The sequence below is a fragment of the Glycine max genome, chromosome 16, assembly GCF_000004515.6.
Source record: "Glycine max cultivar Williams 82 chromosome 16, Glycine_max_v4.0, whole genome shotgun sequence".
In the NCBI taxonomy this organism is placed as follows: domain Eukaryota; kingdom Viridiplantae; phylum Streptophyta; class Magnoliopsida; order Fabales; family Fabaceae; genus Glycine; species Glycine max.
Genome location: NC_038252.2, coordinates 1,222,608 through 1,248,370, shown reverse-complemented (window position 1 = coordinate 1,248,370; position 25,763 = coordinate 1,222,608). Strand labels below are relative to the sequence as shown.

Genomic DNA, 25,763 nt, shown 5'->3' with positions numbered 1-25,763 from the left:
AAGTCAATGATGAATGTTTAAAATTTTAAATAAATAAAAAATGGTTATTCAATTGTTTATAATTAAGTTTCTCCACGCTTGTTCTGCCAAACTGCAATCACGCATGGCACAAAAGGAGTAGTTTTTTTTTTTTTTTTTTCACGACAACAATGTATTCTCACAACTGAAAAGAAAATCATGAGAATAATCGCTGACATATGCTTAAGGACTCAAACTACTTGTTATTTGTGTCACAAATGACACAAAGAGCAGCTAGTTTCTTGGAATATATTGAGGACACTTGAGGATAATACAGTTGGATGAAATGTGTCTTGTGCATTTAGCCTTATTTGCCAGCAAGCTGTCATGAACAACTTTCCACGACAAAATTTGACTCTTCTAAGACCCTTCCTTCCATTGCCATGTGGCACCATAAATATTTGCTCTTGGTCTAAAATTTATTTATTTTTGATTCATTGGAAAATTAAAAACAGAAACTCAACCTAAACTATCCCTAAGAAGGAGGGTAGTTAGGTGAGGAGAAGGAGCATCCCAAAACAACAAAGGCTGGGACTGCCTAGCACCAAGAGTAGCTAAGTGACGAGCTACCTTATTTACCTCTTTACTAATACATTTGGAAGACAGAGTCACAGACCATTGCGATTGACAGTGTCCAAAATCATATTCACTAGAGCACCATGATTATGAGAGGTGGACACACCTTAGACTATAAAATTTTGTTTGTGAATTCTTTCATCCCCGACGAATGTTATTGTAAAATTGTCATCATTATTGGGTTTTTTTACTTTACCGGTGTGGGGTGTTGTCAGGTGCACGAGGCACATTGTCTTCCTGGATACCCAGATTTAAAACAAATTTTTAACAATATCTTTAAGTGTTTTTTTCTTTCTTTTAAGTAATTTTTTTTTATATAACTTACGAATTGGTTAATTCATAAGTTTTATATAATTTAGGGTAACTTATATAACTTAGGGATTAGTTAATCTGTATGAGTTATACCGATTAACTAATTTGTAAGAGTTATTGAATTTTTAATTTTTTTATTAAAAGAAATATTAAATTTTTTATTTTTTTAAAATTATACATATATTAATATGATTGATAAAAAATAAATAATAATTATTTTAAAAAAATTAATATATTTGTAATTAAAAAAATTACTATTTAAAAACATAATTCAAAATAATCTATTTTTATTTAATAAATAAACAATAAATATTTAAAAAAACATAATAATATATTTACAACTAAAAAAAAATACTATTTAAAAACAAAAATCAAAATAATATTTTTATAAATAAAAAATATTTACTGTTAAAAAATTAATTTATTAATAAATTAAAAAAAACATATGGATTAGTTAATCCGTATGAGTTATACGGACTAAATAATTCGTATAACTCATATGAATTAGGTAATCCATATGAGTTATACACAAATTAAGTAATCCGTATGTGTTACACGGATAGCAAACATAATCCTAAATCACGAAAAAAAAAAAAAAACCCTTACCATGATGGCAGAAAAGCATGGTGGTGGTGTAAACGGCCTGAATAGAATCAATGGAGGTTGACGATAGCAGCGGCGCGACAATGTTAATGTAGGGACAAAGGAGGAAGAAGCTGCGTTAAGCAAGGGTTTTTAAAATTTAAATGAAGGGTATTTTTGCCACTTCATTTAAATAACCGGATACAGAGACAATATTACTTAATGCACCTATCAACAGCTTAGACTATAAAGTATAAACAACTAATAATTAAATATCTTGTATTAGAACAGAAGAATTTTAATTTATAAGAATTTTCTGCCGCTCCAAAATTCCTTCCAGCTTCGTTCCACCGTGTATGTTCGTTGCTGTTTGCTCGATCCCCTCCAACGTGTCCCTCCACCCAGGCAGGGTTTCTATTTCACTTTTCCTTCCACCGATACTACCAAAGAACAAGGAGATCGCAATCGCAATTCTTAATTCTCACACGCACTTTCGCCAAATCGAAGTACATTATTGATTCCTTCCGTGATGAGAGAGCCCAGAGATGGAGCCAATAACAAGCCCTCTAAAGCCGCCGCCGCCGCCGCCGCATCACCGCCTCAGTCCTTCCCTCTCATTCTCGACGTCGACGATTTCAAGGTACGTACCTTCGCTTTTTCACTAATTTCAGCTTAAACAGAATTTCGGTTCCGATTGAAGGAGCTTGTTGTTGTTGCTGCTGTGTTAGGGAGACTTCTCGTTCGACGCGTTGTTCGGGAACCTCGTCAACGAGCTTCTTCCGACGTTCAAATTGGAGGAATCTGAATCGGACGGCGGAGATGCTCTCCCGAACGGCCATCTCCGCGTGCCATCCACCGATGGGTCCAAGTACTCGCAGGGGATTGTGAGTCCGTTGTTTCCTGAGGTCGAGAAGCTCCTGTCGTTGTTCAAGGATTCTTGTAAGGAGCTGCTTGAGCTTCGTAAACAGGTTTGTTTGCATACTTTATTTAGGATTTGTTTTTTTTGAGAGTTTAATTTGGGTTGAGGTGTTGATTTTATTGTTGTTGTGTTTTTGGTTGGAAGATTGATGGGAGACTCTACAATCTCAAGAAAGATGTTTCGGTTCAAGACTCTAAGCATCGGAAGACACTTGCTGAGGTTAGTCTCGAATCTACTTTGTTTGTGTTATACTATAATTTGCAACCAAATGTGTGGATCATCTGACATTGAAGTTGTTTTAGTTTAACTACTCGAGTTCGAGCCTAAGTACGTAGTTGCATTAAATACTCCATTTTGCCACCTATAGTTGTCTTATCTAATAATCTAGTTTGAGTAGAATTGTCTCCTGTAGAGCATACCATGTGGTCTAAAAAAATTGCAATTATTTTCTATTGTAAACCTTATGAAATTAGGGGAGGGGGGAAGAGGGGCAAATATATTACCCTAGTGATATTTGGGAAATTTTTGTTTTCTTTTTGGTTTTTCTATTTGGAAGAATGAGGTTCTTCTATGACTTGCTATCTAGCTAGGCCTGAATGAATGATCAGTTGGAAAGTTTGAGTTGAGATGATATGTTGAATTTTTGTGCATTTGTTTTTGTTTCCTTTTCAGCTAGAGAAAGGTGTGGATGGATTGTTTGACAGCTTTGCGAGGTTGGATTCACGAATTTCAAGTGTTGGTCAGACAGCAGCAAAGATAGGTGATCATCTCCAGGTAGAGAGTTCTTCCATTAGTCTACTATGTTTGATGGATGGATTTTGATCTCACATTTGTTTGTATTATTATGTTTTATAGGTTGGTCGGTTACTCCTTTGTCTTTGAAATATAATCTCTTTTCTAATTTCTAATTCTGTTATATTTTTTCAGAGTGCAGATGCTCAGCGAGAAACTGCCAGTCAAACAATTGAGTTGATAAAAGTAATACCAGTTTGTTCATTTTTTTTTTTTAATTTTACCATCATTTGTGTTAGGAAATTTACCTATGGTTAATTAATTTCTGCAGTACTTAATGGAATTCAATAGCAGCCCAGGCGACCTGATGGAGCTTTCACCTCTTTTTTCTGATGATAGCCGTGTTGCTGATGCTGCTTCGATTGCCCAGAAATTACGTAAAAATGTTTTACAACTCTTTAACCAAATTATGTCATTGCTATGCTAATTATGTTAATTTTCAGGGTCATTTGCTGAAGAAGATATAGGAAGACATGGAATACCTGTCCCATCAGCTATGGGAAATGCAACTGCTAGCAGAGGATTAGAAGTAGCAGTTGCTAATTTACAGGACTACTGCAATGGTCAGTATTTTACAAAAAACTTGAACCATAACTTATTATTAATATTCATATGTTTCTGTCAAACAGAATAATTAAGAGAATCAAAGTTGTACACATTTTCTGTTAAAAGCTGTTGCAATATAGTCAGTTTTTTCTTCAGGAATATTATGACTGACAGTACATTATTCAATCTAAGATTTTTTTAATCTGCGAGGTTATTTACTTTCTATTGAGCAGATAAAATGGTCAGCATGCTTTAAAAGCTGATTAGCTATGTCTAGGTGGAATATCAAAACTCACTTTGATTTATCGATGATGTTGAATATTTCTGTGGTTATTTAACAGGTTCTTCCTATTAGGTGAATAGGCCATAATTAGGCTATTGGTCATGCTAAACTTCTTTATGATCTTCTGACATTTAGTGTATTTTTTTTAAACGACATTTACTGTATTTGTTACAATGACCATGTAGAATTCTGAATAAAAATTTACTTTACTGAACAATCAGGAGCTCACATTTAATTTTCCAGAGGCACTTTTTCCTGCCTTTTTGTGTTCTGCTTTTATCCATGCTGTGCATTCCTTATCTTGAAATGCTTGTGTCTAGATTTAAGGACATCTGCTTTGGTCATGTCTTATCTTTCTTCAATATGGTGTGAGCCAAATGTAAACAATACTCAGGAATTAAATCGCATGGAGTTTTTGTTTACTACATTTTTCTTCTAATTAGATCTGTAGCAAATGACTTAACCTAGTCTTGAGGAACACAATTCAATATTAGTTCAATTCTACCTGTCCCTGTTACCAGGGTTCATGTTCAGAATTTTTGTTTTCTTCTGCCTTTTAAGAATATAAGAACTTTCTGATCCTTTTGGAGAAACTGACCTTACATAAGGGTAAGACTAAAATATTTAGTTGCAGTCCATGAATGTTAAAACTCTGACTTCTTGGTTTCTTTAGTAATAAATGTTTGATTATTCTTTTACCATTTCTGCAGAACTGGAGAATAGATTGCTTTCTCGGTTTGATGCAGCATCACAGAAAAGAGAATTGACCACAATGGCAGAATGTGCCAAAATTTTGTCTCAGGTAATAAAGTTTTGTTGTACATAATTACATTTGAGTGCACCTACTAACATATCAAATGTTGAATTTTTGGTAAATTAGTGCAACTATTTAACTAAATTACTATTTGTAATGCAGTTTAACAGGGGTACAAGTGCCATGCAACATTATGTGGCAACACGTCCAATGTTTATTGATGTGGAAATAATGAATGCAGACACTAAGCTGGTTCTTGGTGACCAGGCTGCCCAAGCTAGTCCTAGTAATGTTGCTCGTGGGCTTTCCTCCTTGTACAAAGAAATCACAGGTTTGAATAATACTTTCTGCTCTTTGTAAAATGAAAATATTCTTGGCAGGACAATGGTTGACAGTAATTTTTTACAGATACTGTTCGTAAGGAAGCTGCAACAATCACGGCCGTATTCCCTTCACCAAGTGAAGTTATGTCAATTTTAGTTCAGGTACCAAATAACATGGTCTTCACTAAATATTGTGGCTTTGAACAGGTTGTATATTTTATTGTGTTCACAAAAACCAATGTTCTCATAATTCTGCATGCAGAGAGTTTTAGAGCAGCGAATCACTGCCCTTTTGGACAAACTGTTAGAGAAACCATCTCTTGTCAATTTACCTTCCGTGGAGGAAGGTGGGCTCCTATTAGTGAGTACAATTAACCAATTTCCTTCATTATTATCATCCAAGTGCCAGTTTTGACAGCAGGCTGATGCCAATATACTTTGTATTTGATTTGAGGTTTCAGTATCTTCGAATGCTGGCAGTGGCGTATGAAAAGACCCAAGAGCTAGCAAGAGATCTACAAGCTGTAGGATGTGGTGACTTGGATGTTGAGGGTAATGAATTAACTTTAAATATGCCTGTTTTTCTTCATTGCATATTGGTGAACTCATCTCTAAAAGGAACATTGGTTTGGAACATAGATGCAAATGGTACTAAAAGGAAATAAGAAATCTTATTGGTTGTTTGTTAGATGTATTTTTTGACAATACTTTAGTACACACATGGTTTTGTAGTGAAACATGACGACAATTACATTTTCATGATTTGCCTACAATATAATCCAGTTTTGTGTCAGTTGTTGTTAGGGATTTGCTATTTAGTGTGTGTTTGGTTAGCTGTTGGAATGGGGCAAAAGGACGTTCAACGCCAATGACAATTTTTTCCTTCTCAGTTTGATGCTTTTGAATGTTTGAATGCCCATTTGCAGCATTTCAAATGGATTCCCAAACATAGCCTTAGTAATAAAGTCAGGGTGAAAATTGAGAATGGTTTTGAATTGTACTTTCTTACTTGACTGCTTGCTTTGACAATAACTTATGTTTGATGGTGTAATGTGAGTGGTAGTCTAAGTGCTCTAGTCTTGCCTCATGGCAACTTTCAAGCAGGACATTTGACTCTATTAATTTTATGTACCTTACCCATCTTATAAATATGTGGTAATGGCAGATATGCTTCATTCTTGTATTATTTATTTCATTCCCTCTAATGATTAAAAACCAGTTTTTAAATAAATGTCAATATGTCTTATAGTCACACGTGCTTTGTGCTGGATTAAGAATATTCAAAATGTTATTAGGTGACTTTATAAAAAATTCTCTGATTATTCAGGTCTAACAGAGTCCCTATTTTCAAGTCACAAGGATGAATACCCTGAATATGAGCAGGCATCTCTTAGGCAATTATATAAAGTGAAGGTTTGTGATTGTTTCAATTTTCCCCCTTACATGCGTAATATGTAGAAAAGTTGTGATGATTCAAAGAGTACAACAAAGATCGCCATTTATAGTTATACAGCTTTGATCATAAAAACTATGCTAGAATAATGGACATCAAATCAAACCTGATTACTACAAATAAATAACTTGACCTAGCAACTAATGAAGAAATAAATCTAATGAAATCTGTACAAGAAATAATACATGTGCGCCATATTTTACAAGTTACAACACTTTTCCTCAGGCTAGTGAATGGGTGTTTATTGTTCTTGTTCATAGCTTGCTAGTAAGATCTTGGAATTGTTCTGTGGGTGGCCCCTTTGTTAGAACATCTGCCAACTGACCTCTAGAAGTTTGTCTCTAGAAGGCTACTGTCTATCTTTTCCTTGATGAAGTACCACTTTATTCCTACATGTTTTGTCTTGTCATGCTGAACTGGATTATGAGAAATGCTAATCGAATTTGATGTTGCAGAAAAGCTTCATAGAAACTTCATACTTAATTCTGTGGTCATCAAGTATGATTTTCATCCATATTAGCTCACAAATCCTTTAGGCCATCAAGTATGATTTTCATTCATGGCTTGAACCCATTTCTCAGGTTTTAAGGCTTCTTGTACTGATTTGGGGATTCACATATTCCTTTCCATTATTTGAGCATTTAATTGATCTTCTAAACTGAGTTTTAACCATATGAGAAAAGTCCCAGACCAATTGAAACACCTCAAATTTGTCTTTCATCAAGTAAATCCATGTAACCCAAATATATTCATTCATAAAAGAAACAAGCCATTTTCCACCAGAAATTTTAGAAATAGGAGCTGGTCCCCAAGCATCAGAATGATCAAATTCTGAAGGTTCACTGTATGATGGTTTTTGGCAGATAGATGCACATCACAATTGAATGACTCAACGGACTCTAAAATAAACAAATGGGGAAACAATGACTTAAGAATTGCGATTACTAAATGGAGGATGCATTAGACACTCATGTTGAAGCCAAATTTGGGAAGCCACAAACTCAAAACTTGTCTGATGACATGAGGTGGACACATTTGGTTCGGCGCTGCTTTTTGTTTCTTTGCATTGCAAATAATATAACCTAACCCATTCCTTAGCAATTCCAATCATCTTCTCTGGCTAGATATTGAAAGACCCAATAGGAAGGAAATAATGTTACTACAACACGGATCACTAGTTATACAACTTTGATCATAAAACTATGCTAGAATTGTGGACATCAAATCAAACCTGGTTACTACATATAAAGAAAGAAGGAAACCTTGACCAATCAATCCTAATGATGGAATAAATCTAACTAAATCTGTGAAAAAAAGAAATAATGCACACACTTCACATTTTACACATGTTACAGCAACAATTAGTTTTGATTGCAAAGGCTTTATGTGGCTAAAAAATGCAGATGGAAGAACTGCGAGCTGAAAGCCAGCAGATTTCTGATGCATCTGGGTCAATTGGACGCTCAAAAGGAGCTTCAGTAGTTTCTTCTCAACAGCAAATATCTGTTACTGTTGTAACAGAGTTTGTGCGTTGGAATGAAGAAGCAATCTCAAGATGCAATCTCTTTGCTTCCCAGGTAATTAATTATTTGCTTCTCTGACTGGAATTTCGGAAGTTTCTTTTTTTTTTTCTTTCAAAAGTATCCTCTGCAGTACTGTAGTTGCTTTGGATAACTGCAGTAAGGATCTTTTGCCAAGTAAGGTTTGTTTAATTGGATTAATGAAGCCTAATGTGTGAAGTTGTTTCTATAGGCTTATGCTTTTTCAAGTTTCGATTTTTCTTCCATCTTTTTTGTCTCAAAAAAAATCTAGTTTAGCAAGTGAATGAGTATATTTGTATGTTTAAATTCATTTCACGTCGATAAACTAATTGTATACGGAAATAGTTAATTATGATTTGGACAAGTATAAAAATTAAATAGCTTTTGTATACTAATTCTAAATGTGATTTTTATTTCATTTTTTTGTATTATAGATTATCAACATGTTTTTGTAATAATTCATCATTCCGTAATCTTTCCAATTTGTTTTTGTTTGGCACTTACTAATGTTTAGGTAGTTAAGATGCTGATCTTTTGATTTGAACTTAATATTAAAATCCTTTGTAGAATAATTGAAACTGTTGTTCTTTTACAGCCTGCTACACTTGCAACCCATGTTAAAGCAGTGTTTACTTGCCTGCTAGACCAAGTAAGTTAATGTCACATTTTTCAGCATTCATATATTTGTTCCTTCAGTGTTTTGGAGTTCATTCTTCTGGGGCCATCCTCTGTCTCTTTTGCAGGTTAGTCAATATATAGCTGATGGGCTTGAACGGGCAAGAGACAGCCTGACTGAAGCAGCTAATTTGAGGGAAAGATTTGTGTTGGGTACAAGTGTTACCCGTAGAGTGGCTGCTGCAGCTGCATCTGCTGTAATTACATGATTTTTTTGCATGCTCTTGTTAAAGTATATAGTACATATGAGCACATTTCACCATACATATTCAAGATTTATTTGTTGATATGCAGGCAGAGGCGGCGGCAGCTGCTGGTGAAAGTAGTTTCAGATCTTTCATGATTGCTGTGCAACGTTCTGGAAGCAGTGTAGCTATTATTCAACAAGTACAATATTGAGCCTTGATTTTTAATTAATATTTTTTGCTATAAACAAAACCCTATAACTGAAATGAGTAATTCTCTGCAGTACTTTGCTAATTCTATATCTCGGCTTTTGCTCCCCGTTGATGGTGCACATGCTGCTGCTTGTGAGGAAATGGCTACAGCAATGTCAAGTGCAGAGGCTGCTGCTTATAAAGGACTACAACAGTGCATTGAAACTGTCATGGCTGAGGTCAGTTGTGCCTATAATATTGTGTGTGATAGACTAATAAGCAGTGCTCGACTATATTAAACATAATGGCTACTCTCTGTCTGCATAATTATCCTTGTAATTATGGGCTTTTTCTGGTTCAGGGTGTTTCCTGTATTTTTTCTTTTTCTTTTCAAGTTTGAATCCTAGCTCCCAAACTCTTAAAATTCCACTTTAAACCCCTTGGCAGGTGGAGCGGTTGCTTTCAGCTGAACAAAAGGCTACAGATTATCGATCACCTGATGATGGAATGGCTCCTGACCACCGGGCAACCAGTGCCTGCACAAGGTGGATGTTACTTGAAATTCAAACTGCAAGTAGTATTAGTACTGATGATATTGATATTTTCTGTGATTTATATCTCTGCATGTATGTGAACTCAGTTGTTTTTAGTTTGCTGAACATTTAAAATTTTATGATTTCATTCTAGATGTGTATTTCTATCTAGCAAGGTTTCAAAAACTGAATCAGTTCAAGGATTCAAGGTCCAACCAGGCTTGTTTAGATGCATACCGATAAATATATGACAATATATAATCAATATAATGTATGTTAAGTATACAAGTAGGAATAATTGAAATATACCTGTAGCACTGGTTCACTGGTTTCTAAGCTTCTGCTTTTAGAGGGTTGACCAGACTAGTCAAAACACCAATTCCTGATCTCCCTTGCTAATCTGGTTGGTTTTAAAAACAAGCAAGGCTATATAGATTATAAACACCAACTCCTGTTCTCAATGTTATTTTAGGGACCAAGTTTGAATCATTTTTAACATAGTTGACTGGGATGGATTTCATTTCATATAATCATCGGATAATGCATTAGAGTGATGCTATCAATGTTTATTTTTCAAGTTTATCTCTCCATCTTTGTATTCCTAACTAACAAGGATATTTGGTTTTCTTTGTCAGAGTTGTTGCTTATCTTTCTCGTGTGCTGGAGTCTGCATTTACTGCTTTAGAAGGCCTTAACAAACAAGCATTCCTGACTGAGTTGGTATGATATTGTATTGCTGATCATTGGATATATTGATTTAATGTCTTATTGGATCAAATAGTTGGCTGCTTGTACAGAATCAAGCAGATTGGTGGATGATCTTTTCGTAAAATTCTTGGATCTTATAACAAACTATCATTAGTGGAAAGTTGTTTTAGTAGATGACAGTCTATATATGGGTATTATTTATTAGAGAGAATCCTTTAGAGTTTATCATAGTTTTAATGGGGTAAAGTTTTTTTTTTATATTATTATCATTGTTTACTTCCTTGTTTGTGACAGTTCTGTCCCTAATCAATGTTTTAGTGATGGAGAAGGGTCCACATAGTGATTCATTTGTTTTGTCTAAGAAAGAGCTTGCCATTATCCAATATAATGTCAACCCAATTGTCTTGGGCAGTTAATCTGGTTCAAGTGACACTGATTTGCTTCTGCCAGAAATTTTTTATTGCTTTCAAGTTTCAACATTATACTTTCATCTACTTATATTTTAATCTTCAAATTTTTCAAAATTTGGAATCCGTTTAGTCCATTAACTCTTAATGTTGTCTTTTTTTTGGGGATAATATCATTTGAACTTTATCTTTCACATTGATGATATGTATTATGGACTCTGTTCATACCACTTAGTTGAGCTATGTTTTTAGACAAAGGTATGGCAAGAAAATATAAAATGAAATTTGACTCGGAAAAAAGTTAACGGTGCATTAGTTCTACAACATGTTTTTCACTTGCATCAAGTGATTTGATTTGTACTAAATAATAATTTTGATGTGCCATGTTAGTTCTATTGCCTGCCTTTCATTTGTACATCATTATTTTACCAGGTGCTGAGATGGTTATGGTGAAATACTTTGCATTGGTTGGGCTCTTTGTCCTAATTTTAATGATAACATGATAACTTTTGTCATTTTAGGGAAATCGCTTGCACAAGGTGCTACTAAACCATTGGCAGAAGTATACTTTTAATCCAAGGTAATAGACCTGGGTCCTGCATTCCTTACTTTATCTATCTTGTTACCATACATATTACTGTAATACATACTTCTTTGACTTGGAAAAAATGTTCATAAGCTAATCACAAATTGATCTTCCTCAATGGTCTTTCTTTTACCCTATGTTTTGTAATGGTTGAACTCTTTTAGCCACATCTATTTGTGTGTTTTAGCTTTTAGGACAAGTGTTTTTGTCTCCAACTTCTTCAATTTTTATGCTGGTGGTATTTTGTGAACTTTATATACTTACTAGTTCTATAATATCTGCTGATTGTTGTGTGTCCATGAATCACTTTGGAGTGGGGGGTTGCGACTGAAGCGTGACATTACTGAATATGGAGAATTTCTGCGTAGTTTCAATGCTCCGTCTGTTGATGAAAAGTTTGAATTATTGGGCATGTAAGTTTAACAACATGCAAATCTTTTCAAATTTTTTCCTGTCTCCCAGTTTTTACATACTAATTTCTTAACACTTTCTATAGAATGGCCAATGTATTTATTGTTGCTCCTGAGAGCCTTTCAACTTTGTTTGAGGGCACACCCAGCATACGGAAAGATGCACAAAGGTATAACTACATTGGATCTGTAAATGCAATAATTTATGTTTTATGGTCTTGTTATTATTACTAGTATCACCACTACCACAGCCACCAACATCATTATAAGTTGACTAATGATGGTATATGTATATAAAAAAAGATCTTTTCCTATTTCTGTTCAATTTCCAGAGATTTCATATGTTTAGGTTCATTGTTCGTATTGTTTCCATTTTTCATTAGGCTATTTATGTTACAATTTTTTTTTTTTTTTTGTGTGTGTGTGGTCTTATGAGCTTATCTTACACTCGTAATTTGTTTCATAAAGCTTTTTTGGGGTGAGAATAATCGCCAATTTTGATATTAGTTGTCCCTCCACACAAACACTTGACACTTAACCACACTTTGTGGTTAGCCGCAAGGTAATTTGGTTATTTAAGATGACAACTATTAAGGGCTCCATTAAGATAAGTGGATCAAATGGATGATTGTTCAATCAAAAACGGGTAGAGGAAAACTTTAGGAAAAACTTGAAAATGATCCCCCCCCCCCCCCCCCCCCCCCAAAAAAAAAAGAAAACCCCCCAAAAAAAAAAAAACAAAAGGTGGTGGCCCAGATTGCTGGAAAAAAAGTTATTTTTTCCGCTATGGACCAAAATTATTAAACTTCGGGGAGAATACAAGGGTGCCCAACTTGCGTCCAACTAAGTTCCTTGTGGTCTTAACAAAATCCGGCTTGTGATCTAAAATCTTCGGGGATGACTACATTCACCTGTTTATTGGCTATGGGCACTGACGCTTGAACTGAATTCATTTGGTGGTGTTAGAAGAGTGATTAACAATTTGTTCTATACAAAATTATAGGTTATTCAATGGCCGTTTTAGTAGAATTGAGTGTTCTTTCTTGCTGAATATTTGGAGGCATGAATAGGAAGGGAGACCATGTAGATTTGTATTTTATTTTATTTTATTTTATAATGCATAGTTTTCCTTTGTGAATGTAGTTGTATTTTTATGTTTGCGGAGTTGTTGATTTTTGGTGCTAAGTGGATCGTGCTTAGACCGAGTAAATATAGCCAATACTTGGATACGTCGTGTAAATTAGTTTCACCCTGTTGTTTATGGAATGCATGTTTCATTATCATGGTACATGCTAGATTGCTAGTATTTGTTAATCAGGCATCTCTGTATTATTTTGAGCGCAAAAGAACACTCATATATCTGAAGGAAAAATGACCGAATAGTTGTGGGTTGAATCATTGACCTCAGATGTGTTCGAAACTAATTTCTGAATTCTGGTTGAACCCAAAGGTAGAAGAGGGGAGAGAAGAGTGCCCAAGTATTCCATTCTATTGAAAATATGAGTGATGAAAATGCAAGTTATAGCCACCCAAACTACCTAACCACTAGCCAATTGACCGTTATAAAGAGGAAGAGTCGAACCCATGTTGCTCATGAAACATCTCCGCTGAGTCTATATGACTAGACGGAAGTTGCTTGTGCTTCTCGTTGATAACCTTAGCGGCCAAGTACTAGCTTTAACCGGGAAGTCCATTATTATTGAAACATCTTCTAGTGCATCAACAAAAAATTGTGATTTCTAATCAATTTTAGTCAAGAGAATGTGTTAAAAAAAGTGTGGTAAAGAGTGTATTGTTAGCATTTCTCTTCTCTTATTGGGAGAGCTACCAACATATTTTTTGTTGAAATTTATTAAAAATTACAAATTGAAGAAATACATTAAATGATAAGTGAGTCTTTTGTGATTTAATAAATCTTAACCAATTAAAAAAATGTTTAAAAGAGTGTATTGTTAACATTTTTCTATGAAAAAATACAACGATATAACAGCTTCTTTTTTTTGTGAATTTCAACGATATAATGACTGTTACATGTATTTATAGGATATAAATAGAACTGCTTGAATAAGTAAAAAAATGCAAGTTACAACCATGGTAGCTGCCTAACCACCTAGCTAGTTAACCGTTGTAGAGGGGTATGCGTAGATGGTATTTGCGCAGAGTATGTACATGTGCATATCTTTGTTTGAACTCTACACCTTATGCTTTATAGTCTCTAGAGCTTTGGGAGCTATTGAGATCCGACAATAATGTATCAAATAACTCCATTGGATTCTTTGGTGCAAGAGAATATTTTTTTGCTTTCATAATTCTTTTTTCCTTCTCTCCTTTTACTTATTCTTATCAACCTGTTTTTTTTATGTCCTGTCTTCTATATCTTTTTTATTTTTTAATTTTCGTGCATCCCTTCAAGAGAATTTGCCTATGGTGGATACAGATTATTAGAATTTATGTACGGATCTTTGTCCGAGAACGTAGATAAATGGGTTAGTAGGTTTTCAGCTTGTGTTTATTTGTCAAAAAATACCTTGAAACTTTAGACTCATGACCTTATTTATATATTATTATTTTATTTATTTCCTATCTATACTTTCTTCCACACTAGTCCTCAAGTCACAAATGCCTTGACTAGTTGTGACTTATCTTCGATCTTTAGCTTGAGTTTTACAGTATGTTTGTTTGAACGTTATATTAATATCACGGTAGAGATTCACGTTGACTTCGAAGCTCGTAGACAATGTGTTGAGAAAAACGTGAAGTGATGGCAGTGTCACTGCTCATCCAAACATGCTGTTAGAGGTAATAGGTCCTACTTTCATTTATTACCTAAGTTTGTATCCTTTTTCTTGTGTTTTTTAAAATACAAAATCTATTTTCATTTCTTGAAAACACTTTCCTTTTTCTTCCTTTTAGGCCTTGCTTTCTTTGGCTGGGTGAAATATATTTTTGGTCTTTTTAAAATCTGAAAAGTTTGGTATTAGTTTATTTAAAAAAATTCTGCTTTTTGCCCCCACTAATCTAAAATATTTGGAGGATAAAACATTGTACATTTCAAAATTTAAAGAACAAAAATAGACAAATTATTAGAGAGACTAAAACTGCAGTTTTCAAAATTTAGAGAAATAAAAAACATAATCACTTAAAGATGCGAATAAAAGAAAATCACTTATGATTTCTATGTTGATGGTACATCAACGGTGTCAGCATGTTGATATAGCACAGGAGAATGAAGGATTGCCATTTTGAACTGCATGACGTGCAGTTGCTGATTGAGTGAGTGATATTCAATGACCGTACTTTTCAGAATTGTCACCGACACATTTTTATTATGGATTAGAATTTATTAGAAAAAAATACAAAATTATAAGTGATAATAATTAAATACAAAGTGAGTCTCACAAAATTATATAATTATAAAATGTGTTTAAAATAATGTATCATCAAAGATGTCTAACTTAATTGATCGAAAAGTTAAAAAAAAAAAAAAAACCTTAGTTAATTGAGCATATGAATATATTCGAATTATTGTAAATATCTTATATATATTTTCAATTTCTACACATAAAAAGAAAAGTGTATCAGAGAGTTAGTTACTGGCCACTAAATTATAGTGAGGTGTTCTCCCACATTTAAAAAAGACTCACTTCAATGTGTCATTCACAAAATTGATACCTAGAACCTAGAAGGCTAAAATCAATTGATTCTACACATAATCAAAAGGGGGAGGAGATACTATTTATAGGAAGTTGAATTTCCTGTTTACAGCATAACAGACCCTTCGGCAATAGTTTGACCTATAAATAAAAGTTCTCTAAATTCCGCAAAATATTCGCTGGTCTGGAAATGGTGAAATCAACAACAAAAAATTGCTAATGTTACCTATAACAGAACCTCATGATTAATTGCGTCATTACTAGAGCAAACAAAACCAGAAAAAAAGAAAAGTAGCTAATACAAATTGATCGATGGGGTATGGGAACAAAGCAATATGAAAGTGAAAGTCTCAATGTAGCACGAAATTAAAGTTACACTTCGTAGCTAGTCTCCAATAAGAAACAAACAGAGCAAAAAAGTCCTATTTTATTTTATTTTATTTTATTTTGACAATTGTATCGTCCTTCAAATTACAAATTGTTCTAATGTTTGAGAACAAAAAGAGATACACATGAGGATGGTGGTACCAAGTCAAAGCGCAAATTACGGTTTGAGTTGTACAAATTTGAAGTTCTTTCCAACTAATTAATCGAAATAATTGAATTCTAATAAATATAATCAGAATTTAAGAGGCACTATCTCCTAAAGTGAAAGAGACAGAGAGATTGCCGAAATTGGCGTAATTGTTAGCATGCCAATGCATGGAGGGAACTAACGGTAAACGTAATAAGTGTCTCTCATTCTTTATTTGGTTGTTAATTATTGGTAAGTGTTGAACTTTGGTTAAATCCCTACTTAGTTTTTTTTTAAAACAAATCCCTACTTAGTTGGCTGATTGAGATTTGATAATATCTGCATATATAGCAGAATTGTGATTGTGATATTTGTGTTTTATTTTTTTATGGCTGCATTACCGTTTATTTGTGAATAAATAATACATTGGTCTTCGTCAAAAAAATAAAAAATACTTTGGTCTAGTTTAATTATTTGCATGCAGGAAATCCTTCACATATCGTGTCTGCATAAACTCTTGCAGAATCAATTCCTTATTCATTCAATCGTAATTTTTCTCTGAACCAAACAGATTCGTTACATATATTGATACATATGCACATTAATATGTGTATTTGATGCTTCCTAAGCTGTATTCTTCACTTTTTAAAGTATTCAAAACTGTATTACTAACATTTTAATTAAGGGATATAATATACAGTATGTTTTTTTAAAATTTCTTTTATAAGTAACACTTTGCCTGATTATAAATAAACATTATACACCTTTTTTTATGATGTCATAGTAGAGGTATAAGTTGGTCAATATTAATATTCATAACTTTTGAGTTTCGAAGCTTTGTCTATATATATATATATATATATATATATATATATATATATATATATATATATATATATATATATATATATAAGGTTTTCTTTACAGAAAATAATCCTATTTGAGTTTTGTCAAATTATGATGAATTATAAACTATTTTCTGAATATTTAAATTAGAGCAATCTTATATCAATTAATTTATATGTTCTTCGGATGGTTGTGTTTATTATATTTATTTATGTTATACCCATACAATGTACTTGAATGCAATGTATGCAAATGGATTGATATGACCGTATGAGTTTACAAAAAAATATATACACCAAAAAAAATAATTATTTTTATTAATAGTTATAGATAGAAAGAGACTAAAGCTTCACTCTAAGTTTACTAACAAAAAACTATTTATTATTAGTATTTATAAAGTAAAAACCTTTATATATTAATAAAAAAAATCACATATGTTAATAATTAAAAAGAAATAATATATTTAAAGTAAAAAATAAAATTTAAAACTTATTTTAAGTATCGATTATCGTTGAACCAGCTAAGAGAGAGAAAATGATAAAAAGTGTGCATACAACGGTGTGTTGGCTCATACCCTCATTCTACTTTTTCAGATACATTCTCTTCTTAATTCAAAACTAGTTGTTACTTTACTAATTTACTAATTAACTTGAGCGTCGCACAGTTTTTGCAAATAGCTACCATCTCTCTCCCTTCAATCTCGACAAAGCGATGACACTATTAACTCTCCATCCAATTCAAACATCAGTCAGTGGCACACTTGTAGTATATAAATTTTGTGCATCACTGCAAAGTGTAAATTAAACCTTTTTAATTTATATTTGGCAAATAGCTGGTAGTTAAAATTTAGAAATTAAAAAAATAACTTATTAAATTATAAGTATTTGATAAAATTAATTGTTGAAATAATTAAAAACTATAAAATAACATAAAAATAATAAAATTATGATTTATTTAAAAAAGTAATTAGGAAATTTAATAAATATATTAAGAATAAAAAAAACATAAAAAGTTAGAAACTAATCACTACAAAACAAATACGTATTTTTGACAGCCGAAATTCGTTGGTAATTCAAAATTTTTGATGAATTTTTTTCCGTTCGTCAAAAATTTCCGACGAAAATATCCGTCAAAAATTTTCCACGAATATTGTCGGTTGAAAAATCCATCAAAAATTTCCATGGGAAATCCTATTTTATAAAGAATTTATTATTTCAATTATTTTTCTTTTTTATTATTTATCATTCATAATTTAGCAATTATTTTATGTATTTATATTATTTATCGTAAAAACTTGAAATAATACATACTTATAAGTAACAAAATAGTGAAATTGATAAATCTAAAACATAGAGTAAAATAGATTATTAACTTAAACTGAAAACAAATGTAAAAGAAAAACACAATGTAATATATCAATGGTGATTGTCAATAGTAATTTTGTGTTAAGTTAGTAATCAAAATAGTCATCAAGAGAGTGCCTCTCCTAGTCATCATATTGTTGTTGCTCATTTGTCTGCTGGTCATCTGTTTAATCCTGCTGCTAATCCGGATGTTGCTGGTGAAATTGTTGTTGATGAATAATGTTCCACACTTTAAGAGGTAGGAATCGAAGAACAATTGACTAAAAAACACACATTTCCTCCTTTGATTGACTCAACTCTTCCCTCACTCGATTAATCTTTGCAGCATCTTCAACATGACTAGAAGATCATTGTGTATGTTGCATGAAGCTGTGATTTCCACATTTATAAGTATGAGCAAGGTCTTCAGTACCATAAAAAGTGTCCCTTACACTTTGGTTCCACAACCGCAACCCAACACTAACTCCTAAGTCTTTATTCTTTAGCAGGGTCTAAATTAGTAGTTGTGATTCACCAACACTTGATGCAACATCAGACCTAGCTTGAGATAGTCTAACCTCAAAACATTTTAAAGAATAAAAAAAGATGCAAGATAATGTTATCACACGTATCTGCCTAGATCTATCATCGACAAATTGACTAGTATCCTTTCGTAAATGAGTTTGTTGAAAGATTTCATCTACATATACAGATCGATCAAGCTCCTTTGACTATTAACAAACATTATAAAATAAATATTAAGTGGTAAATTAAACATGTATTATAATTTTAATGTACATACCAAGCGAATGACGTGATCCTACAAGCTAACCCATTTAATAAAATTGAATAACTAACCCATTTAATAAATTCATTAATCCATTTTCAGCAACAGACAATTTAAAGGAAAAAAAAACTATATTTCCCTTTTCTTATCTAGTTTTCATTAAAAAATTCTTATATATCTTGTTGATCTTAGAGATGTAAATATGTAGGAAGAGCAAGGAATTAAGCCCTACATAGGTAGCATTACCACATGGAGGAAGCAATTATGTGCATTGACTAAACAAAAGCTTTGGGTCAGGATTTTCTTCAAACACTGTACAAGCGTTTTCAATTTGCCAACTTTAAAATACAACTCTATAAACCTTACTTCACATAACTCATTGTATTGCATTCCAATCTTAATATCAGCTAAATGAACTTGTAAATCTTGTTTGTCATGTGGAGGATTACCATTTTTTATTGAAAAATTGAAGGTATAAATATAATGCTTCCTTTTACTCAAAAAGATATAATGAGATACATGTATGAAGTGAATGACGATGCACAAACGAGCCAAAAAGAACACGACAGAAGATGTGCGAATGAGGTGAATAGGACACAACAGAGGATGCCTAGATGACAATGATAGAGGTCGTGATGACAACTTTAGCGCGGCGGAGTGAGTGTCACTGCGACAGAGGAAATACGAATGACAATTAGGGTGAGGGCAACACAACCATAGGGCAAATTGAAATTATAAACCAAATACGAACAACAATAATGAAGAGCTTGTCATCTGGTATTCGTGAAAGGCACAAATGGGGGGAGGAGGGGGAAAAGAATGCAAAAAAAATGATAATGACTCAGACGACTAAGGTTGTCATGCTTTGTTTTGGAAAATTTTAGTTTTTGACGGATCCTTATTCCACTGGTATAATCCGTTGGAAATGTCAGCTTTCTGACGGAAAAATTGACCATCAGTAAGATCCGTTAGTTTTTTTAAAATTTCTAACGCAAATTATTCCTTCGGTACATTCCGTGAAAAAATTAAAAATTTCTGACGAAAAATATTTTATCAATAATAATGATTTTTCTTATAGTGAATATTTTTAAAAAAATATTAATTTAAGTAATGTTTTAAAAAAACGTGAAAAATTACTAAAAGTCTACTAAAAAAATTTTATTTACCAAATTATCAAATAAATTTTTTAACTAATAAAAATTAGTTAAAATATCTTGTCGAATATAATTTTAGTGTTTTTCGGAAATGACAACCTAGGGGAGGGGATTGGCTGCTTGTTAGAAAAGTCCAAAGAAAGAAAAGAAAAAAAAAATTTCCACATAATTAAAAAAAACATTTTAACACGTGGACGGTGCAATAGAAAAAAGAATGAATGCGCATGGTTAACATCATGCATTTGAAAATGCAGTGTCAAAGACAAATGTCTCATTCAAAAATGCATGGGGCCAACAATTAATCGTAACTTGCCAGCAAATTACTACGTACTCTGATGGTGTGTGTGTGTTTGTTTATTTGAAAAAGTTTAAAAGGTGATACATTCAATAATCAATATTCAACCAAACAAACAGCACCTTCATGTTATATACACTGACCAATATGCTAAATTTTATTTTTCAACTTTGGACCATATGATCGGGAGAATCAAGATACAAGATTTATGAAAATATATAAGTGTATCAAATACACTCTTTCACTTTGATGTGGATTAGCATTAATAGCATATACTGTATGCGTTAAGAATGCACGGTGACATTATTAATTGCACAAAGTATTTTGAAAAAATTAAGTGTGTTCGATCATACGATTACAAGTGAAACCAGGGATTATTAATGACGGAATTATACATGTTAAGATTTTTTTTTTTCATTTCTTGTTTTAGGCTAGAATGCTAGATAGCAAATTCATACTTAAATAAAAAAGAATTAATAATATATGTTGCAATCATAGACATAGTAAAAGTTAAAAAAAAAGAGGTGATGGAAGAGGAAATTAAAATTAATTGACTGATTACCTAATAACCAATTGAAATTATTTAACCGATTACCTATTAATTAATTACTAACTAAATAACGAAATTCAACAAATCAAATTTATGCAATATATAGCTCCATGCCAGTTATATATAAATGCCAAGGAGGCAATTGAAAAAAAAATGGAAGATAATTAGATATTCGAGAGTCAGGACAACGTGCAATTCATTGAAGTCCTGCATGTTTTGCCATAATCTATCCCCCATACACATTTTGGTTTTTGATATGTGCACGAAGCAGTAATATATAACCTCATGAAGTTTTATTTCAATGCCAAAACTTAGCATGCATGCAAGTGATCGGGGAGGGTTGATGATAGGAAATAAAAATAAAAGTATTTATTATATAGGTTAAATTACTCATTTGATTTTTATAATTTTATGGTTCTTACTTTTTTAGTCTTTAAAAGTGATCTTTTTAATCCTTATAGTTTACATTTTAATTCTCTAGTCCCTTGTAATTTAAAAATATTCTTTTTAATTTCTATAATTTATATTTTAATTCTCTTTTAGTTCCTGTAATTTGAAAATTATATAGACTAAAACCGTCAGAATGAATTAAAAAGATCACTCTCAAAACTACAGGATTAAGAAAAAATTAAAATGCAAATTATAAGAACTAAAAAGATCATTTTCAAATTATAGAAATTAAAAAAATAAAAATCATAAAACTATAGAGACAAAATGAGTAATTTAGCCTATTATATATATATATATATATATATATATATATATTAAAAATAATTAATTGTTATTTTTAACAATTATAAATATTAAGTAATTTTAGATAGCAAACAAATCATATTACAAACAGATCTTAAAGGGGAAATAATAAATGACCCGACCAAGAACTAACCGAGGTACAGCTTAACATAAATTACAAATATTAATTAAGTATAATATGTACGATACTTTTAAATTATTTTCTTAAGACAGTCGTTGTCTAAACTTTTTATTTTTTTGTGATAATTGGTCATTTGGTAGTATCCCAGTGTCCATACAAAATAAAAATTTTAATATAGTTTTTGAGAGTAAATTACAAAATGCTCCGGAGTGTGCAATCATGCTAAGTGCAGTTAAAAATGAATTATTTGATTCACGATTTTAAATAATTTGAACCTTACTTAAATTGTCCTCGGAGTCCAAATAATAATATAGGGCGATTTTTTTATTTAAAAAATCATTTTTATATATTTAACAGTAAAAATGAAATTTTGATGGATGCATGCATATAGTCTGTCATTATTTTTTAGGTCATCAAACTTAATTCATGTAACTGGCCGGATAGAATACATGAGGACTGAGGTAGCAGACTGTTTTTATTTATTTATCAAGTATTATAAATTTCATACCAGTTCTACCATAATTAACTGTATAATGAAATCCAAATATAATTCACATAATAATATTAGAGTGTTGAAAAAAATTAAAATGTATCAAAGAGCATATATATATATATATATATATATATATATATATATATATATATATATATATATATATACCAGTTACTAATATTTTATTTATAAAAATATTACTCAATAATTATGTTAAGGAAGAATATTTCCATATTCCTTCGTCATTAGCATGTGATCCTTTTCTTAACTTAGGCATCGAAAGCATATATAAAATAGGCAAAAGGGGCTCATTAAACATGCAATTAATTAATTTAACAACTCAGTTTACTACTGCACATGAACGTGCATGGTTTTTAATTAGTCTTAAACTTGACCCAACTCTCTACATAGACAGAGGGTGATCCTCTCTCTCCACACACACACACATCCTTTATTCTTCAAGTTTTTATCAATACTCTAAGATCAGCATCTCAGTTGTATACTTGTTTATCACTACTTTGTATGTATTTAAAAAACAAACAAATACTGCCACATGAACCCTTATGAGATGTACTCTTTTTTTAAAATGATAATAACAACATATAATCATATTGAGACTAGCTTTTGCATTTTGATAAAACTATAGATATGCGTTACTCCTACGTACACGCTTAGAACAAGGTATTTGAAACATTAATTTAAGTATTCAAAACAGTTTCCATTTGCACCAGTTTTCGACTGAAAAATGAATATTAATAAGCTAGACATTATCCCGTGGCCGTGGCCCTAATATACGAACTCTATCTTGGTTGTTAGTCGAGGGGAGAGGGAGAGAAGAGGGAAAAGAATTTTTCACTGTATATTAAAAATATGTTTGAGAAGTCATTTAAGTTATCTTATAATTTTTTTAGTAACTGTAAAACTTGTTTGATTGTTCAAGTAAATAAATTTTTAAATAATTTTTACTGTTTTTTTTATAGTTTTAAGTGTTTTTTGAAATATTATTTAAAGTAACATTTTTAAAGTGTTAACTTTTAGTTTTTTATATTTTATTTTCTTTTTATCCTTAAAATATTTATTCAATTTTTTTAATTCTTTTTTAAATATATCATTTTATATTTTTCAACTATTTCAACCGTTAATTTTATCGAATATTTATGATTTAATAGGTTAATTTAAAAATTATATATCAACTTTCAGCTACCATATTTTTATTTTTATTTTTCCAACTAATAATTTTACCGACCCCCCTCTCTTTTTGTATTGATTAACACCTTAATTTTTGTCATGAAGAGATTTAAGTTGGGTTGTCTACAATATTAAAATTTTATCTTTTTCATCTGTTCTTGCACACTTTAATTATAAATAGAAAGAATAATTTTGCCTTCTATTAAGCAATAAGAAATAGGGTTTTAAGATTATCAAAACATAACAAGCACAAATAACAGTTTAATTTTAATATATTATTGGTGTAAAAGAATATACATTCTCAAATAATTAAAAATCATTCTAAATATGACATTTGAACTAATTATTACAAACTTTATCAGACTTTATGTTAATTATCAATTACTAGTATTATTGACAATATTGATAATCAATTAATTCTATAGTAAAATTCACCAAAAAAATAACAATTAATTCTAAAGTAAATATTAATAATTGATAACTAACTCCTTAATAATCTTCTTCTAAAAAATCATTAATAATCTGGTGCAACCTAAATGTAGGCTTTCAAAATCAAACGTGTATATATATATATATATATATATATATATATATATATATATATATATATATAAACATTACTAGAAAAGGTCATAATGCTGCTTCTTGAAGTATTGATTGGCTTAGTTTGGATTGAAGCTAATTAGGTTGCTTTGTAGATCTACCCCTATATTGTCGCGTAGTGCTTCCCTCTTGGAAGGTGCTCCAACAAATGAATATCCTTAGACCATGTTTGGATCTCTTGGCACAAACAAACACGTCATGAGGAAGCTTCCTTTGAGATATAACTTTACCACTTTATGCATATGTATCGCATTCGTATTCATCCAATTCCATATATATATATATATCCATGTAAATGACCAAAATAAAGCCATAGTAAATGGTCCCATCCTTACTCTTGATGCCGTAGAACAATGCACTTGGCACAAGTTTCCTAGTTCACCTCTTTTCTATTTATTTATTTCCTAAGAAACAACTCTCTTATTTTAGCTAAAATTTGCGTTTAAGTACTAAGGGTTATTTTTCTCATAGTTTTATGTTGTTATAGTTTGCTAATTATATGCCTTCAAAATTGAGTTTATATGTATCCTACGTTAACTTTATTAGTCAATTTTGGATATAATTGCCCCAAATAGTAAGGCACAACTATGTATTGAAAATAACATATCGTTAGTCTCCAAAATATATTTCTACGTACACTAACAAATAGTATGGCCGCTGCTAAGTTCGATCTGTGTCCAATTTTATATTAAAAGAAGGTGAGATTCTTATCCTAAATCAAAATAATGTACAAAAAGATTTAAATTTTTAAATTTTTTTATTCATATAAGAATCAAATACATGTATTAGAAGGTTTATAATAACCAACACATGTAGTGAACTATACTCCATTGTGATTGTTTAGAATATTTACAATGAAGAAAACCATTTTATTCGAACACATGCTAATAGACGAATAATTTAATACATACGCTTGAACGTTATACAATTTCAAAAGATGAAAAAGCTGGACCATAAAATAATGAAAAAGCAGAAATATTTTTAAAATAATTATTATTCGTTCTCTGCATTCCAATTAATTAATGACAAAAAGTGAAAAATGAAGATTAAAATATTGCAACTTGTGTTGCTTTAAAGCTTTACAGATAAACTGAAATATAAAACAAAATAATTAAATGAAGAATTACACTAGATAAGAATGATAAACTCCCAAATAGGTGGTATAATAGTGCTATGTAAAAGTCTTTAAATTAAGACTTTCTTTCACTCATGATTCTATTCATTTCTTTTGACTATAAAATACTACAGTTTATATATAATAATTTTATTCGGGGATATTTATTCTCCCAAGGAACTAAAAAGTTCATATATTATTAGTAACAAATTTGTAGATAATTCGTATTAAGGGTTAATTTATTATCATATGTATAAGAAAACACTTTGATGCAATAGATAAAATTTATTTTTTAAAAAAATTAATTTCTACTTGTTCTTAATTATTATTCATAAAAAATAATATTAATTATTAATAAATACACTATTAACCATTTGTAAGAAGTCAATCTATTTATCTTATTACTACTTTTACTTTTATGTGCTATGATAATGTTATATATTCAATTACTACATAGAGTACGTTTTGTTTTATGAGTAATTACTACATAGAGTGTATATGTGTTACTCACTTTTCCATAACCTTTTCCCACTAAACACTTAGCTTTAAAATTT

At 31.2% G+C, this 25,763-nt stretch overlaps 1 protein-coding gene across 1 annotated transcript; it reads left to right on the top strand.

The window, feature by feature from the left end:
• The first annotated feature begins 1,760 nt into the window (after nucleotides 1-1,760).
• On the top strand, nucleotides 1,761-12,120 carry LOC100788897 (exocyst complex component SEC10b). Its single transcript, XM_014768997.3, has 23 exons — nucleotides 1,761-2,128; nucleotides 2,217-2,456; nucleotides 2,552-2,626; nucleotides 3,080-3,181; nucleotides 3,335-3,385; nucleotides 3,471-3,576; nucleotides 3,643-3,762; nucleotides 4,739-4,830; nucleotides 4,945-5,113; nucleotides 5,191-5,267; nucleotides 5,368-5,466; nucleotides 5,567-5,657; nucleotides 6,433-6,518; nucleotides 7,962-8,135; nucleotides 8,695-8,748; nucleotides 8,843-8,971; nucleotides 9,069-9,161; nucleotides 9,244-9,390; nucleotides 9,599-9,696; nucleotides 10,320-10,404; nucleotides 11,321-11,379; nucleotides 11,700-11,798; nucleotides 11,882-12,120. The coding sequence occupies exons 1-23, from the start codon at nucleotides 2,018-2,020 to the stop codon at nucleotides 12,027-12,029; spliced, it is 2,505 nt and encodes an 834-aa protein (XP_014624483.1). The 5' UTR covers nucleotides 1,761-2,017; the 3' UTR covers nucleotides 12,030-12,120.
• The last annotated feature ends 13,643 nt before the right edge of the window (nucleotides 12,121-25,763 follow it).